General features: G+C 47.3%; 3 protein-coding genes across 3 annotated transcripts in view; 1 reads left to right on the top strand and 2 right to left on the bottom strand.

Annotated features, from left to right (window-relative positions):
* Nucleotides 1-523: 523 nt before the first annotated feature.
* Nucleotides 524-5516, bottom strand: eci2 (enoyl-CoA delta isomerase 2). The gene is made up of 11 exons (XM_084034180.1): nt 5366-5516; nt 4759-4811; nt 3752-3855; nt 3303-3401; nt 3010-3201; nt 2682-2751; nt 2342-2444; nt 2009-2129; nt 1656-1745; nt 1439-1582; nt 524-1302 (listed from the first exon to the last, which is right to left on the bottom strand). The coding sequence occupies exons 1-11, from the start codon at nt 5419-5421 to the stop codon at nt 1147-1149; spliced, it is 1188 nt and encodes a 395-aa protein (XP_083890306.1). The 5' UTR covers nt 5422-5516; the 3' UTR covers nt 524-1146.
* A 1865-nt stretch (nt 5517-7381) lies between these two features.
* Nucleotides 7382-9840, top strand: crygn2 (crystallin, gamma N2). The gene is made up of 5 exons (XM_084034185.1): nt 7382-7482; nt 8209-8300; nt 8382-8538; nt 9398-9543; nt 9619-9840. The coding sequence occupies exons 1-5, from the start codon at nt 7462-7464 to the stop codon at nt 9752-9754; spliced, it is 552 nt and encodes a 183-aa protein (XP_083890311.1). The 5' UTR covers nt 7382-7461; the 3' UTR covers nt 9755-9840.
* A 4173-nt stretch (nt 9841-14013) lies between these two features.
* Nucleotides 14014-18553, bottom strand: part of nub1 (negative regulator of ubiquitin-like proteins 1) — a 12765-nt gene continuing 8225 nt past the window's right edge. The window contains exons 6-15 of the mRNA XM_084034175.1: nt 18523-18553; nt 17387-17469; nt 17177-17283; nt 16893-17079; nt 16699-16806; nt 15974-16126; nt 15747-15893; nt 14987-15064; nt 14740-14911; nt 14014-14471 (exon numbers count right to left, since the gene is read on the bottom strand). The exon at nt 18523-18553 is cut by the window's right edge and continues 137 nt beyond it. Of these exons, the coding sequence (XP_083890301.1) occupies nt 14329-14471; nt 14740-14911; nt 14987-15064; nt 15747-15893; nt 15974-16126; nt 16699-16806; nt 16893-17079; nt 17177-17283; nt 17387-17469; nt 18523-18553 (1209 nt within the window). The 3' untranslated portion in view covers nt 14014-14328. The remainder of the gene's footprint in view (nt 14472-14739; nt 14912-14986; nt 15065-15746; nt 15894-15973; nt 16127-16698; nt 16807-16892; nt 17080-17176; nt 17284-17386; nt 17470-18522) is intronic.

Raw genomic sequence — 18553 nt, 5'->3', positions numbered from 1 at the left:
AGGGGAAGTCTGTCTGCATACGGTCCAGGTCCAGGTCCAGGTCCAGATTTATACGGGTCTTTGTGTGTCGGTGCTCTGGGGAGACGAAACGTTTCAGACAGAAGAGGAAAATAAAAACGCTCATAAATAAAAGCTGAGGGTCACGGAGATGTGCAGGGGTCAAACTGAAAGGGAGGAGCCGGTCCTGCTTCCTGAGCCGGGACCCGGGTCACAGAGGGGTCAGGGTCTAAGTCATCCTTCAGTTAACTCCCATCACTCTGGAGGCCCAGATTCACTCCGACCTTCCAACCGTCTCCTTGTGTTGCAAGTAGAACGAGAAATACTCAAAAGATTGTAGTACTACTACAGTCATATATAATCTATATATATCTATATCTATATCTATATATCTCCATCTCTATCTCTCTCAAGGCTGCAACCTTGAGAATGCCCTTGATCAGAATGAGACAGAATTTATTGATCCAGAAGGAAAGAAAACAGAAACATGACGTGTATTAGAAGTAATAGGACGATTTAGTAAAACAGATCAATAATAATATATTAAACATGATATACATAGTATAGTTATTGTTATCAACCAGTAATAATATTGTTTATTAGGTGATTATATGTTCATATTAATTAATACTTACTAAAGTAGTGCAGTAAAATTACAATAATCACACTGAGACAAAGTACAAAAATACGTTTAAATATGTTACTGAAGTACTACAAGTACTTTTGTCATGATTGTGTTTTTATTATTATCATTCCCGACTTTTACAACTAAAATAAGACCCGACTGCCGAGGTGTCGCCGATATACAGGCGATTGCTGCCACCTGCTGGACCAGCTGTGAAACCACATGTGTTCTATGTTGTGGAAGAGTGGAAGGCACTTCAACTACGGACGTGGGTCAGACCAGATCCTGGTCTCAATGTTAATCTGGTCCATGATGGATCAGATCCACGTCTCAATGTTAATCTGGTCTACGATGGACCAGATCGCGGTCTGGTCCAGCTGGAGATGGAAAGTGTCCTAAGGAGTCCTCTGACATCAGAGCTTCTGGTCCAGATTAAACCGCTGAAGAGGACTGACCTGCTGCTACTGGTTAGAGTGGTTCTGTATGGGGGGACGGTTCAGGTGAGAGACAGACGGGTGCCTGTCTCACAGTTTGGCCTTGGCCTGGAAGAAGCTCATGACGGCGTTGAAACACTCGTCTGACGTCCAGCGCTCCGTCAGGCGCTCCACCTCGGCGTCGTTGACGGCGTGGAGACGCTGCTTCTCTACGGACCGGACCAGCTGTTTGGACAGAGACAGGGACTGAGGGGGGTAGAGGGAGACAGGGAGAGAGACAGACAGGTAGAGTCTCAGAGTTAATGACATTTGGTCTTATTTATAAATAAAAACCCATTAATTTATTTACATCTTGTCCTGTGTGTGTGTGTGTGTCTCTTACGTTGGGGGGCAGCTTGGCGTAGTCCTTCAGTCTGGTCCAGACCTCCGACTGGAAGCTGCTGTCGGGGAAAACCTCCGTGACGAGACCGACGTCACAGGCCTGAACCGCCGTCAGCTTCTTATTGAACAGCAGCATCTCGCTGGCCTGGGGGGGGGGGGTTATTACACAGTTATTACCAGGTCATTACCAGGTCATTACCAGGTCCATGCGTGCGTACCTTTGCGGAGCCCATTATCCTGGGGAAGGTGTAGGAGGAGCAGCCTTCGGCGCTCTGACCCAGCTGGGTGAAGGGAGTGTGGAAGGAGGCCTGATGGAGAGAAAGCGCTGAGTCACCACTTTGACAGGAAGTTCATTCAAAGGTGTGAAACTGATCCAGGAACAAACGTGTGTTTGTGTTTGTGTGTGTGTCTGTCTGTGTGTCTGTGTGAGTGAGTGAGTGTGTGTGTGTGTGTCTGTCTGTGTGTCTGTGTGAGTGAGTGTGTGTGTGTGTGTGTGTCTGTGTGTGAGTGAGTGTGTGTCTGTGTGTGTGTGTCTGTGTGTGTGTGTCTGTGTGTGTGTGTGTGTGTGTACCCTGTCTGTAGCGTAGACCAGGTCAAACAGTCCCAGCACCGTGACTGAGATCCCGACAGCCGGTCCGTTCACCACGGCAACCAGCGGCTTCGGGAAGTCGATGTACGCCTTCACGTACTTCCTGTGGAGAAATAAATCATTTAAAAACAACAACACAGGATTAAACTCAGCATGTTTAACTGCCCGATTTCAGCGTTGCTTCCTTAAAAGATCGTCTTATAATCAATGTAGGAGTTTATTGTCAAACATAAAGATAAAGGTTCATCGGTGACGCCGTGTTTAACGGTTTTAAAGGTTTATGGTAGAACCATGGATGAATGGATCATTGATCACCTGAGCAGGTCTCCCCCCCGTCTGGCCATCTCCTCCACCCCTCCCTCGGGAATCTTGGTGAAGTTAGACAGGTCGTTTCCACTGCAGTAGAAATCACCGGCTCCTGCATGGAATCACAATAATAATTATTATTATTATTCATCAAATTATTATTATTATTTAAGCCAATGAAATAATTAATGATTATTAATTATTAGTAATGCTATACAGTTTTCAAATAATATATATATATATTTATGTATTAATAAAATGAAAAAGAAAGAATATCATCAATGTCAAGTTTAAACATATCCAGTATTAATTATTGTGTGTGTGTGTGTGTGTGTGTGTGTGTGTGTACCAGTGAAAACAGTGAGGACTGAGTCGTCTTTAGCCGCCTGCTCCAGAGCTGCAATAATGTCGTTGTACATCTAAAGAGACATTTAATAGTTTACACACATTCAAAAATACAAATACAACTAAATCCGCACGCACGCACGCACGCACGCACGCACGCACGCACTCACGCACTCACGCACTCACACACACACACACACACACACACACACACACACACACACACACACACACACACACACACACACACACACACACACACACACACACACACACACACACACACACACACACACACACACACACACACACACACACACACACACACACACCTCGGTGGTGATGGCGTTTTTCTTGGCCGGCCGGTTCAGCTGGATGGTGGTGATGTCATCCTTCGTGGTGACCAATAGTGTCTCGTAAGTCGTCGCGCTCCCAGCAGGCTGTGCGGCCACCTGGGCGGAGCTTCCACCTTCTGCCACCACCAGGGAGCCAATCAGATCGCAGTACTGCTGCCTGGCTTCATCCTGAGGGAGTCGGAGTTTAAAGGAACATTTTGTATTTCTCCCCACATCACGATATTAAACGTAGCTGCTGTATCTCGCGTGCGTGCGTCGCTGCGTTGTACCTGTGACACGTTGCCCAGAGACCTCCAGGCGTCCCACTTCACCTTGTTGACGAAGTCCAGCATGCCTGGTTTGGGGGTGTTGCAGGGACCCTGACTGGCCTGCAGGAGGATCACATACATAAACACTGGAGAGGGAGCTACTATGAACATGCTGAGATGAAGTACAAGTACACGAGTACCAGACCAGATCCCCGACCCCGGTACCGGTCCATCCCGGGTTTAGACCACACACACACATAAATGAGGACCATTTACACACATAAACCTGACAGATGAACATCCACCTGTTGTTTTTCATCAACCTCTGAATCCAGTTGGGACTCACATCATGGTGTGACATCATCACCTGCAGCTGGATCACAGCTGGTGAGCTAATGAAAGTTAGATGGTGCGTGATGACATCATCTGCATGTCGTTATGTGACGTTTCCTCCCTCAATGACCTCCCACCTGTTTAAAGAGAGCGTAGATCTTCAGCTTGACCTCGTTGCCCGGGTCGTTCTTCAGCGCCGACAGCATGTTTTTGGCGAGCTCAAACTGCTCCACTGTTGCACCTACACACACACACACACACACACACACACACACACACACACACACACACACACACACACACACACACACACACACACACACACAAACCATCATTATTGCAAATCCAGGGTTCCTCCACCTTCGCCAGTCACATTCAAGCACTTTCCAAGCATTTCAAGGTGCATTTCCATGCTTTTCCAGCCCCTTCCAGCTGTGGTAAACTCCATCTTTGTACCAATCCAATGGTCAGTATTCAGTCTACTTATTCTGTCACTTGTTCATCACATTAAATGAGATGTTATTGTCCTCTAAACAACCAACATGATGTTTGGAGACAGCTTTTTACAGAAGGACCACAAATGAAAGGAAAACTAATTCCACTAACAGATCCACAGAAATATAATCACCAACTATTTTCATCATCTGTTCATCATCAAAAGGCATTTTTCATAAAGAAATGTCAGAAAATGCTGTTTTCAGTCCCTCAGATATGGAGATCTTCTCTGTTCTATCATAGATGTCATCACATACAACACACATTTCAAGACCTTTATTCTACATCCAAGCACTTTTCAGACCTTGAAAACACTAAAGTTCAAGGATTTCCAGCACCCGTACCAACCCTGCTAATCACAACTCTCCAACGTGACCCGTTGGTCTCATGTGTTGTTTTATTGGTTCCAATAAAAGACTCCAGGAAGTGTTGATATCTTTAAACCTCTCTGGTCTCTATAATAGCCCTGTGATAGACTGGTGACCTGTCCAGGTGAACCCTGCCTTCGCCCAATGACAGCTGGGATCGGCTCCACCCCCCCCGTGACCCTGAATACAGGATAAGCGGTAGACGATGGACGGATGGATGGTCTCTATAATCATTTATTTTATTCCATTCATTATTCCAACACACACACACCGGTACTCACCCATCATAGGAGAGGCTGCGGTGTGGAACCTCAGACTGGGTCCGGTGGAGAATCTGACCAAGAAGAAAAAATTCAGTGAAATTATGTTATTAAAAAACAGCTTCATCTTGAGTTTTTTTCTCATAAATTTGCCACATCAATCTAATAATCAGATTCTGCTTGTAGTTTCTTGAATATTCCCACCTGCTCCGCTCTGTAGTAATTCATGAACTTATACTAGTTTTAGTTTTATTTGAAACTACTAACAGGTCAGGTGAGGAGACTCCTGGTTGAAGAGATTATTTCTACAGGGAAACACTGACGATAACTGAGTCTAAAGGTCAGGAGCTGCTGAATCTGGAGCAAAGGTGACAGCTTACTACAGCTAGCAGGGCTACATACAGCTAGCAGGGCTACATACAGCTAGCAGGGCTACATACAGCTAGCAGGGCTACATACAGCTAGCAGGGCTACCGACAGCTAGCAGGGCTTAGCTTAGCCACGCGAGCTAACTAGCTGTCGAACTGTCGCCGTCTCCTGAGTTTGACCCACATAAATTAAAGTTAGCTTCATTCCGCCGGTCCCCGCTCCAAACTATCACATAATTACCTGTCAGGGCGGGCCTTACCGTCTTAGACTGGCGTAGCGCCAGGCACCGGACATCCTCAGGGCAACGCCGGCCATTTAAACCCGGGGTGGAGGTCCAAAGTGCGGCGAGGTAAGGAAGAGTTAACTGTCTTAGCCGCAAAGCGAGCTAACCGGCAGCTAAGTGTTGACACCGCTACTGGTGGTTGAAGTGAAGCCGTGAAGCCCCGTACCAATCAGAACGCACGCTCATCTGTGCCGCCATGAATAATACCGTTAGTCCCGAAGTTTGATGGATACCGATACTGTTTCTGAGAATATTACCGATAGTTTCGTTAATTATAATTTTTAGAATTGTTTTTTGAAAGGCAAATCTCATGAAACACTGACAATGAACAACATTACACAATAATAAATGACATCAAATAAGATTAGTGGGACATAAAAAACAACATCCAATTACCCAATTAGGATTTATTTTACAATATATGAGAGAGAGGACACTATCTTTGTAAAAACCATTACATCTAACATGTCAAGAGAACGAAACACACATTTAACCTGCCTGTATCCAATCTTCAGATTTCTGTTCTGTAGCATATTGAAAGAAATAATGATTAATTAGCATTTACTCCCACAAATAATTTAACAGTGATATCTATTTATTAATTTCTCTATTAACCTGGCCTGGGAACGCCTCGGGGTCCCCCAGGGAGACCTGGAACAGTGTTGCTGGGGCTGGGGGTAGGGTGTCTGGAGTGCCCCTGGATTTGTTGTTTGGGGGTCTCTGGTTTCTCCACATAGTCTGGTCTGGTCTCTGGACTAATGTGAGCTACTATCTAGACCTCTGGGGGACCACAGACAGTCTCTGGTTCCTCCACATAGTCTGGTCTGGTCTCTGGACTAATGTGGTCTACTATCTAGACCTCTGGGGGACCACAGACAGTCTCTGGTTCCTCCACATAGTCTGGTCTGGTCTCTGGACTAATGTGGTCTACTATCTAGACCTCTGGGGGACCACAGACAGTCTCTGGTTCCTCCACATAGTCTGGTCTGGTCTCTGGACTAATGAGAGCTACTATCTAGACCTCTGGGGGACCACAGACAGTCTCTGGTTCCTCCACATGGTCTGGTCTAGTCTCTGGACTAATGTGGTCTACTATCTAGACCTCTGGGGGACCACAGACAGTCTCTGGTTCCTCCACATGGTCTGGTCTAGTCTCTGGACTAATGTGGTCTACTATCTAGACCTCTGGGGGACCACAGACAGTCTCTGGTTCCTCCACATGGTCTGGTCTAGTCTCTGGACTAATGTGGTCTACTATCTAGACCTCTGGGGGACCACAGACAGTCTCTGGTTCCTCCACATGGTCTGGTCTAGTCTCTGGACTAATGTGGTCTACTATCTAGACCTCTGGGGGACCACAGACAGTCTCTGGTTCCTCCACATGGTCTGGTCTAGTCTCTGGACTAATGTGGTCTACTATCTAGACCTCTGGGGGACCACAGACAGTCTCTGGTTCCTCCACATGGTCTGGTCTGGTCTCTGGACTAATGTGGTCTACTATCTAGACCTCTGGGGGACCACAGACAGTCTCTGGTTCCTCCACATGGTCTGGTCTGGTCTCTGGACTAATGTGGTCTACTATCTAGACCTCTGGGGGACCACAGACAGTCTCTGGTTCCTCCACATGGTCTGGTCTAGTCTCTGGACTAATGTGGTCTACTATCTTCATGTCCGATGCCTCTCCTCCGTATGAAATATGATACAGAAACACCGAGCTCTTCTCTCGTCTCTATAGAAACGTTGGATGTGCAATATCGTCGAGCCTGCAAAGCTCCGGCCAGCACATTCTATTGAGTCCACACACACACACACACACACACACACACACACACACACACACACACACACACACACACACACACACACACACACACACACACACACACACACACACACAGCAGCATCAGCAGGATGAAGGGAAAGCGTCGAGGCAGCAGAAACCTTTAAACCTGGTCCTTTGTCCTGGGCCCGGGTCCCGGTCCCCCTGCCGTATATATTGGGGTGTCCAACTTTTTCTCTGTTACACTGTGTGTGTGCTTGTGGGCCCGTCGGACATCATCCCGTGTGCAACAATGTCGCAATACTCCGGAAAGGTGAGTAATATGGCGGGAAAAACCGGCGGAGGACGCGTTGAGAAGTGTGAATTTTTTAGCTGCTGGCAGGTCGTCATGACGATGGCTCGTATGTTGCCGAGAAGCAAATACAAATACAAACTACACGTTAAAATAGAAGAGATTCAGTTGTTTCTACAGGTTACATTTATTCATTTTATTATTACTAATTTTGTTCTCAGATTCCACATTTAGTTTTACTCCAAATGTAAAAACTCTTCTTTCTCTTGGCTTATTAATTCAATCGTTCAGTCAGAATGATTTCGTACTTTTTATCGAGTGATCGACGTCCTCGTCTCTGAAATCATCTTCAACCTGAACACGTGGTCACGTGACTGCCGTGATGTCATAGTTGGCGCGTCGGCACGATGTTGCAACAAAAAATATCTTTATTGCAATTTGAAAAAAAAGGACATTTTGTGAAATGTTTCAAATTAGTTTGAAGCTAAATTAAGAGTCTAGACGGATAGACGGCCTCTGGGTTTACAGGTCAGGTGGGTTCAGGCTCCGCCCACTCTGGGTGAAGCGAGCACTAAGGAAGCAGCGTGGTCACAGCGAGGGCTGCTGGGAAGCTCAGGGTCGGATCCACAAGACCCTGTCAACCTGGGTCTCTCCAAAACCACCTGATAGCGGTCTACGGGGAGAGGCTCCTCCCACTGGGAAGAGGCTCCTCCCACATGTCATATCATCCGTCTGTTTTCCCTCCAGATCACCTTCTACGAGGGAAAATGTTTCACCGGCAGGAAGCTGGAGGTCCGAGGAGACTGTGATAACTTCCAGGACCGCGGCTTCATGAACAGGTGAGACCAGCGTCCGGTTACCATGGCGACCACGTTCCTGGATGGCCAGGCTCGTTGACAGCGGCCCTCGTGTGTTTTCAGGGTGAACTCGATCCGCGTGGAGAGCGGAGCCTGGATCTGCTACGACCACCCGGACTTCAAGGGCCAGCAGTACATCCTGGAGCACGGCGAGTACCCCGAGTTCCAGAGGTGGAACTCCCACAACGACCACATGGGGTCCTGCAAGCCCATCCGCATGGTAAACATTCCATTCAACACAGTCACATTCCTCAGAGGATGAACCCTCATGGTTTGGCAACGCTCCTCTCGTGCTAAAATCTGACCACGGACACAAGAGTTTACCTGTAAACGTAACATTTCAGACCTGAAACCCTGAAACCAGGACCAGATATCGTCCTCAACCAGGACGTTATCTGGTCCCACCTGCAAGGTAAGAAGCTCATTGTATGTGAACTAAACTACGTCACCATCCAAGAGAAAATGGAGAAGCATGAAGATTTCTATTGGCACCTCCACGACATCGTTTTAACTATGAATGTGATGAAAATACACTGAAATACAACATTTATGACACAATTCATGAAGATAAACTCTCCATGTTACAAACGTTAATCCCAAAACATCCAAACAGTGATGGACACAATGGAAGATACAGGAGAACACACAGGTTCCACTAGAACCTGCTCTCTGTCGCCACCTGGTGGCTGCATGGAAGCACTAAGAGCCACAACTCATCCCAAAACGAACTTTTTTTAACACAAGAGAGCATACTCTGACGTTGGACCTGGAAAATAAATATATACGTAAAAAATAAATAAAAAGGATTAACGAAGAGTAACTAAACATTTTTCAGGCTAAATGAGACCTGGCTATACTTTGACAAACATAGAGTATGTCAGTGTAAAATATAAAGCTGGTATTTCTACTTTCCAGCGATGTTATCGTAGACCAGAAAAGATTCAACTCCACTGTGTCCATACAGTTGGCAGCTCCATGTCTTGTATCTAGTCATCATCAGAGGTATCAGCATCGTTAGCTGCTGCTAACTAGCTGGAGTAGGACTGACCTGTGACCTCCCTGACCTGTGACCTCCCCAGCACGGAGAGCACTACCGCGTGGAGCTGTTCGAGGCCTGTAACTTCTCGGGTCAGTGCGTGGAGGTCTGCGACGACTGCCCCTTCCTGCAGAGCCGCGGTCTGTCCAAGAGCTGCATCAACTCCGTGAAGGTCTACGGCGACGGAGCGTGAGTGCGGCCTCGGTGATGTCATTGCTTGCTTGCCTGTTGTCAGCTGGTGTCTAACGTTTCCTCTCCCTGCAGCTGGGTGATGTACGAGGAGCCCAACTTCCGCGGCCGCATGTACATTGTGGAGCGCGGCGACTACTGCAGCCACAACGAGTGGCAGGCCCAGAACCCCAACATCCAGTCCATCCGCAGGGTCGTCAACTACTTCTAAGCCCCGCCCCCACGCTGTCCTCATGTACACTCAATAAACCCACGATAAGAAGACGCTTTTCTATCAAACACCGTGTGTGTGTGTGTGTTGCTTGGTGTGGCGACAAGAAGCCGAATAAGTACACAACATGAACCAGAAACACAACCAGAAACACACAACATGAACCAGAAACACACAACCAGAAACACACAACATGAACCAGAAACACACAACCAGAAACACACAACATGAACCAGAAACACACGACATGAACCAGAAACACACAACATGAACCAGAAACACAACCAGAAACACACAACATGAACCAGAAACACACAACCAGAAACACACAACATGAACCAGAAACACACGACATGAACCAGAAACACAACCAGAAACACACGACATGAACCAGAAACACAACCAGAAACACACGACATGAACCAGAAACACAACCAGAAACACACGACATGAACCAGAAACACAACCAGAAACACACGACATGAACCAGAAACACAACCAGAAACACACAACATGAACCAGAAACACAACCAGAAACACACGACATGAACCAGAAACACAACCAGAAACACACAACATGAACCAGAAACACAACCAGAAACACACAACATGAACCAGAAACACACAACCAGAAACACACAACATGAACCAGAAACACACGACATGAACCAGAAACACAACCAGAAACACACAACATGAACCAGAAACACACAACCAGAAACACACAACATGAACCAGAAACACACAACCAGAAACAAACAACATGAACCAGAAACACAACCAGAAACACACGACATGAACCAGAAACACAACCAGAAACACACGACATGAACCAGAAACACACAACATGAACCAGAAACACACGACATGAACCAGAAACACAACCAGAAACACACGACATGAACCAGAAACACACGACATGAACCAGAAACACAACCAGAAACACACGACATGAACCAGAAACACAACCAGAAACACACGACATGAACCAGAAACACACAACATGAACCAGAAACACACGACATGAACCAGAAACACAACCAGAAACACACGACATGAACCAGAAACACACGACATGAACCAGAAACACAACCAGAAACACATGACATGAACCAGAAACACAACCAGAAACACACAACATGAACCAGAAACACAACCAGAAACACACGACATGAACCAGAAACACACAACATGAACCAGAAACACAACCAGAAACACACGACATGAACCAGAAACACAACCAGAAACACACGACATGAACCAGAAACACAACCAGAAACACACAACATGAACCAGAAACACACAACATGAACCAGAAACACAACCAGAAACACACGACATGAACCAGAAACACAACCAGAAACACACGACATGAACCAGAAACACACGACATGAACCAGAAACACACGACCAGAAACACACAACATGAACCAGAAACACATGACATGAACCAGAAACACACGACCAGAAACACACAACATGAACCAGAAACACACAACATGAACCACAAACATGAGAAACACACGACATGAACCAGAAACACAACCAGAAACACACATGAACCAGAAACACAACCAGAAACACAGATGAACCAGAAACACACAACATGAACCACAAACACATGACCAGAAACACACAACATGAACCAGAAACACATGACCAGAAACACACAACATGAACCAGAAACACACCCAGAAACACACATGAACCAGAAACACAACCAGAAACACACGACATGAACCAGAAACACAACCAGAAACACACATGAACCAGAAACACAACCAGAAACACACAACATGAACCAGAAACACACAACATGAACCAGAAACACACGACATGAACCAGAAACACAGATGAACCAGAAACACACAACATGAACCACAAACACATGACCAGAAACACACAACATGAACCAGAAACACACAACATGAACCAGAAACACACGACATGAACCAGAAACACAGATGAACCAGAAACACACAACATGAACCAGAAACACATGACCAGAAACACACAACATGAACCAGAAACACACCCAGAAACACACATGAACCAGAAACACAACCAGAAACACACAACATGAACCAGAAACACACAACATGAACCAGAAACACACGACATGAACCAGAAACACAGATGAACCAGAAACACACAACATGAACCACAAACACACAACCAGAAACACACAACATGAACCAGAAACACAACCAGAAACACATGACATGAACCAGAAACACAACCAGAAACACACATGAACCAGAAACACAACCAGAAACACACGACATGAACCAGAAACACAACCAGAAACACACATGAACCAGAAACACAACCAGAAACACACAACATGAACCAGAAACACACAACATGAACCAGAAACACACGACATGAACCAGAAACACAGATGAACCAGAAACACACAACATGAACCACAAACACATGACCAGAAACACACAACATGAACCAGAAACACACAACATGAACCAGAAACACACGACATGAACCAGAAACACAGATGAACCAGAAACACACAACATGAACCAGAAACACATGACCAGAAACACACAACATGAACCAGAAACACACCCAGAAACACACATGAACCAGAAACACAACCAGAAACACACAACATGAACCAGAAACACACAACATGAACCAGAAACACACGACATGAACCAGAAACACAGATGAACCAGAAACACACAACATGAACCACAAACACACAACCAGAAACACACAACATGAACCAGAAACACAACCAGAAACACATGACATGAACCAGAAACACACGACCAGAAACACACAACATGAACCAGAAACACAACCAGAAACACACAACATGAACCAGAAACACAACCAGAAACACACAACATGAACCACAAACACAACCAGAAACACACAACATGAACCACAAACACATGACCAGAAACACACAACATGAACCAGAAACACAACCAGAAACACACGACATGAACCAGAAACACACAACATGAACCACAAACACATGACCAGAAACACACAACATGAACCAGAAACACAACCAGAAACACACGACATGAACCAGAAACACACAACATGAACCAGAAACACATGACCAGAAACACACATGAACCAGAAACACAACCAGAAACACACAACATGAACCAGAAACACACAACATGAACCAGAAACACAACATGAACCACAAACATGAGAAACACACGACATGAACCAGAAACACACAACATGAACCAGAAACACACGACATGAACCAGAAACACAACCAGAAACACAGATGAACCAGAAACACACAACATGAACCAGAAACACAACCAGAAACACACAACATGAACCAGAAACACACGACCAGAAACACACAACATGAACCAGAAACACAAAACATGAACCAGAAACACACGACCAGAAACACACAACATGAACCAGAAACACAACCAGAAACACACAACATGAACCAGAAACACAACCAGAAACACACAACATGAACCAGAAACACACAACATGAACCACAAACACGAGAAACACACATGAACCAGAAACACGAGAAACACACAACATGAACCAGAAACACAACCAGAAACACACATGAACCAGAAACACAACCAGAAACACACAACATGAACCAGAAAAACACAACATGAACCAGAAACACAACCAGAAACACACGACATGAACCAGAAACACAACCAGAAACACAACCAGAAACACAACCAGAAACACAACCAGAAACACACGACATGAACCAGAAACACAACCAGAAACACACGACATGAACCAGAAACACACATGAACCAGAAACACGAGAAACACACAACATGAACCAGAAACACAACCAGAAACACACATGAACCAGAAACACAACCAGAAACACACATGAACCAGAAACACAACCAGAAACACACATGAACCAGAAACACACAACATGAACCAGAAACACAACCAGAAACACACATGAACCAGAAACACAACCAGAAACACACAACATGAACCAGAAAAACACAACATGAACCAGAAACACACAACATGAACCAGAAACACACAACATGAACCAGAAACACAACCAGAAACACACAACATGAACCAGAAACACAACCAGAAACACACGACATGAACCAGAAACAAGTTGTGTTACATGTAGCTGTTTGATGATGACGTGATGATGAGATGATGGTGAGACGATGACCAGATGATGACATCATCACAGACACATCAAACCTTCATCGTTTGCTTTATGGGCTCCGTCAACATGAAATCAATTGAAAGGAAACGTTTGACAAACTTTTATTGCCGTCAGAACAACAATAAACACAAAAATCACATCAAGCTGCTGGTTTCTCAAAACAAAACAATAATAAAGACTTCACTTATAAAATTATATTCATCCATTTGGAGGGAAAATCTAAATAAATAGCAGATGATTCAAATCAAACTAATTATAGTTTCTAATGTTTCTCCTGAACGAAAATGATTAATTATTATTTTCTGCTGAATCATTTTTTTTTTTATGAAAAGTGAATCTGATGAATAAACGGCGTTATTGCTTTCATGACGAGTGTGTGTGTGTGTGTGTGTGCGGGCGGTCACACGGTGTGTGTGTGTCCCCGGCTCAGGTAGGTCTTCATGGCGGTGATGAGCTCATGCTCCTCCTCCAGGTCCAGGTCCAGGTAGTCCTCCTCGTGACGGGAGATGTCCTCCAAAACCTCGTTGACCAACTCGCTGTCCTCTGAAAACACATTCATACTCTTATTCTCATTTCATTTACTCGACAATCATTTTAATTCATCTGAATGAATGTAAATGTGTTTAATTATTTATGATGATGTTGTAATACTCATGTTGTCCACTAGAGGTCGACGAGCTCGACTGCCTGACGTTCTTTAATCTCCCTTCTCTCTAAACTCAAGCCTCTAGTGGACAACATGAGTATTACAACAACAACATCCTCACGTCACCACGGCAACGACGTGCAGGGCGACGGGTGCGCGTCTCACCCGTGGAGCTGGAGGAGGTGCTGGGCTCCTCGGGGGACGGGGACTCGGCCAGCAGCTCGGGGGACAGCACCCCCTGGTGGTCCAGCAGCAGCTGGGTCGCTGATTGGACGTCTCCTCCCGTCAGTCGGAGCGCCGCCTCCGAGACGTCCCTCTGGAAGCCCAGGTACAACAGCTGCAGGGACACGGGACGCCGTCAGCACACAGCAGCAGGTCACATGACCACAGACAACAGGAAGTGCAGCGTTACCTGCTCCACCTCGTCTGGACTCAGCGCCCCCTCTGTGTTGTTGTTGGTCTGAGCAGCCTGACTCGAGTCCAGGAGGATCTGAAACCAGCAGAGTCCAGTTAGTCCTACATGAAGGTTTCAGACAGACAGGGACTGACAGACAGGGACAGACAGGAACATACAGGGACATACAGGGACAGACAGACAGGGACAGACAGGAACATACAGGGACAGACAGACAGGGACACAGGGACAGACAGACAGGGACCGACAGACAGACAGGAACATACAGGGACATACAGGGACAGACAGACAGGGACTGACAGACAGACAGGAACATACAGGGACACAGGGACATACAGGGACAGACAGACAGGGACTGACAGACAGACAGGAACATACAGGGACAGACAGACAGGGACATAGGGACAGACAGGAACATACAGGGACATACAGGGACAGACAGACAGGGACTGACAGACAGACAGGGACACAGGGACAGACAGGAACATACAGGGACATACAGGGACAGACAGACAGGGACACAGGGACAGACAGACAGGGACAGACAGACAGGGACCGACAGACAGGCAGGAACATACAGGGACACAAGGACTAACAGACAGGGACAGACAGACAGGAACATAGGGACTGACAGGGACAGACAGACAGGGACAGACAGACAGGGACATACAGGGACAGACAGACAGACAGACAGACAGGAACATACAGGGACAGACAGGAACAGACAGACAGACAGACAGGGACAGACAGGACTGACCGTGCAGGCCTTGTCCACGTCTCCGTCGGCGAGCTGCAGGGCCCTGGCGGCGTCCTTCCTGGAGTATCCCAGCTCCATGAGGGTGGAGATGACCTCTGACCTCCGGCTCCTCTTCTGCCTCTCCCTCTGCTTCAGCTCCTCTCGCTCCTGATGCACATATATAATATACATCATCTATACATAACCAGCCCCCCGCCCCCGCCCCCCCCCCCCGGACCTGCAGGTACCTGTCTCTGGTTGCTGATGTGGACTGCTGCCTCCTGCAGGTCTCCCTGGCGGGCCCGGAGGCCAAGGCGGGCCTCACGCTCGCTGAAGCCCAGCGCCATCAGCTGAGCCATCTTCCCCGAGTCCAGACACAGACGTCCATACAGAGACTCCACCTGCCCACAGGAGGATTGATGCTAAGCTACGCTAACCAGCTGCTTCTCCAAAGTCTCATTCAAGCACTTTCCAAGCATTTCAAGGTGCATTTCCATGCTTTTCCAGCCCCTTCCAGCTGTGGTAAACTCCATCTTTGTATCAATCCAATGGTCAGTATTCAGTCTACTTATTATGTCACTTGTTCATCACATTAAATGAGATGTTATTGTCCTCTAAACAACCAACATGATGTTTGGAGACAGCTTTTTACAGAAGGACCACAAATGAAAGGAAAACTAATTCCACTAACAGATCCACAGAAATATAATCACCAACTATTTTCATCATCTGTTCATCATCAAAAGTCATTTTTCATAAAGAAATGTCAGAAAATGCTGTTTTCAGTCCCTCAGATATGGAGATCTTCTGTTCTCTGTTCTATCATAGATGTCATCACATACAACACACATTTATAGACCTTTATTCTACATCCAAGACCTTGAAAACCTTAAAAACACCACACTAACATTCAAGGGTTTTCAAGGTTTTCCAGCACCGTACCAACCCTGGATTTAAGAACAAACAAACTGACTTTGGTCAGCTGGTGTCGAGCCTGAGTGTCGTTTCCTTCGAGGTAGGAGAGGAGACTCTGGAGGAGGTACAGCCGGAGGAACAGCACCTCCTCTCTGCCGGTGTTCCCCTGGCAACACACACACACACACACACACACACACACACAGTTATCCCTGAATGAGACTCTGGTTGTATGTAATGCCCGTGTCTCACCTTGATCATCAGCAGACGCCGCTGCTGCTCGCCGTAACACTGCAGGAAGCAGTCCTCGGCACGCTGCAGCCGCGAGCGCCCGTCCTCCAGGCACGCCAGCGCCTCCAGGCCGCGGTAGCACCACACCACGTCCAGCTGCAGCACGCCGAAGTTGTCCACGCAGCCCAGCAGCGCCGAGCCACACTTACTGCACACACCAAAGCCTGTCAGCCGCCGCCGTGATGACGTCACAGCGTGATGATGTCACAGCGTGATGATGTCACAGGGCGGCGAGGAGGACGTACCTGAACTGCTGGTCGGCCTGCAGCAGGTGACACAGAGCGTTGTCCAACTGCTTCTTCTTCATCAGGGCACGGCCTTTCTCATGGAAGCCCATGGCCAGGATCAGAGCCTGAACACAGCAGTACCCACAATGCACCAGGAGTACCTCAACATTATACCCACAATGCACCAGGAGTACCTCAACAGTATACCCAGGGATGTGGAGGTCCTACCTTCTTCTCAGTGTGGGGGATCTTCAGGGGGTTCCCTCGCTGGTCGGCGATCTCCAGGAACGGAGACGAGTCCTCACTGCCGTCTGACAAACAGAGACCAGACCACCAGACTGTCAGACCACCAGACCATCAGACCACCAGACGATCAGACCACCAGACCACCACACCATCAGACCATCAGACCACCAGACGATCAGACCACCAGACCATCAGACCATCAGACCACCACACCATCAGACCACCAGACTGTCAGACCACCAGACCACCAGACCATCAGACCACCAGACCACCAGACCATCAGACCACCAGACCATCAGACCATCAGACTGTCAGACCATCAGACCATCAGACTGTCAGACCATCAGACCATCAGACCACCAGACCACCAGACCATCAGACCATCAGACCATCAGACCGTCAGACCACCACACCATCAGACCATCAGACCACCACACCATCAGACCACCAGACTGTCAGACCACCAGACCACCAGACCATCAGACCACCAGACGATCAGACCACCAGACCACCACACCATCAGACCACCAGACGATCAGACCACCAGACCATCAGACCATCAGACCACCACACCATCAGACCACCAGACTGTCAGACCACCAGACCACCAGACCATCAGACCACCAGACTGTCAGACCACCAGACCACCAGACCATCAGACCACCAGACGATCAGACCACCAGACCATCAGACCATCAGACCACCACACCATCAGACCACCAGACTGTCAGACCACCAGACCATCAGACCATCAGACCACCACACCATCAGACCACCAGACTGTCAGACCACCAGACCACCAGACGATCAGACCACCAGACCACCACACCATCAGACCACCAGACGATCAGACCATCAGACCACCAGACGATCAGACCACCAGACCACCACACCATCAGACCATCAGACCACCAGACGATCAGACCACCAGACCATCAGACCACCAGACCATCAGACCACCACACCATCAGACCATCAGACTGTCAGACCATCAGACCATCAGACTGTCAGACCATCAGACCATCAGACCACCAGACCATCAGACCATCAGACCACCAGACCATCAGACTGTCAGACCACCAGACCATCAGACCACCAGGAAGAGGAAGTGGCCCTACCTCTCTCAGACAGGATCTGGAAGCCCTTGTG

This window comes from Eutrigla gurnardus, assembly GCF_963514095.1.
Source record: "Eutrigla gurnardus genome assembly, chromosome: 18".
Classification (NCBI taxonomy): domain Eukaryota; kingdom Metazoa; phylum Chordata; class Actinopteri; order Perciformes; family Triglidae; genus Eutrigla; species Eutrigla gurnardus.
The sequence above is the reverse complement of the archived record's forward strand: the minus strand, read 5'-3'. Positions and strand labels throughout refer to the sequence as shown.

Bases quoted from the DNA above. Each gene is read 5' to 3' on its own strand.
- eci2 (XM_084034180.1), bottom strand. From the start codon at position 5,421: ATGGCCGGCGTTGCCCTGAGGATGTCCGGTGCCTGGCGCTACGCCAGT. The intron at 2,752-3,009 runs GTGTGTGTGTGT...ATGTCTCTTTAG, and splicing joins AAAACGCCATCACCACCGAG to ATGTACAACGACATTATTGC. The intron at 1,303-1,438 runs GTAAGAGACACA...TACCCCCCTCAG, and splicing joins ACGCCAAGCTGCCCCCCAAC to TCCCTGTCTCTGTCCAAACA.
- crygn2 (XM_084034185.1), top strand. From the start codon at position 7,462: ATGTCGCAATACTCCGGAAAG. The intron at 8,301-8,381 runs GTGAGACCAGCG...GTGTGTTTTCAG, and splicing joins GACCGCGGCTTCATGAACAG to GGTGAACTCGATCCGCGTGG. The intron at 9,544-9,618 runs GTGAGTGCGGCC...CTCTCCCTGCAG, and splicing joins AAGGTCTACGGCGACGGAGC to CTGGGTGATGTACGAGGAGC.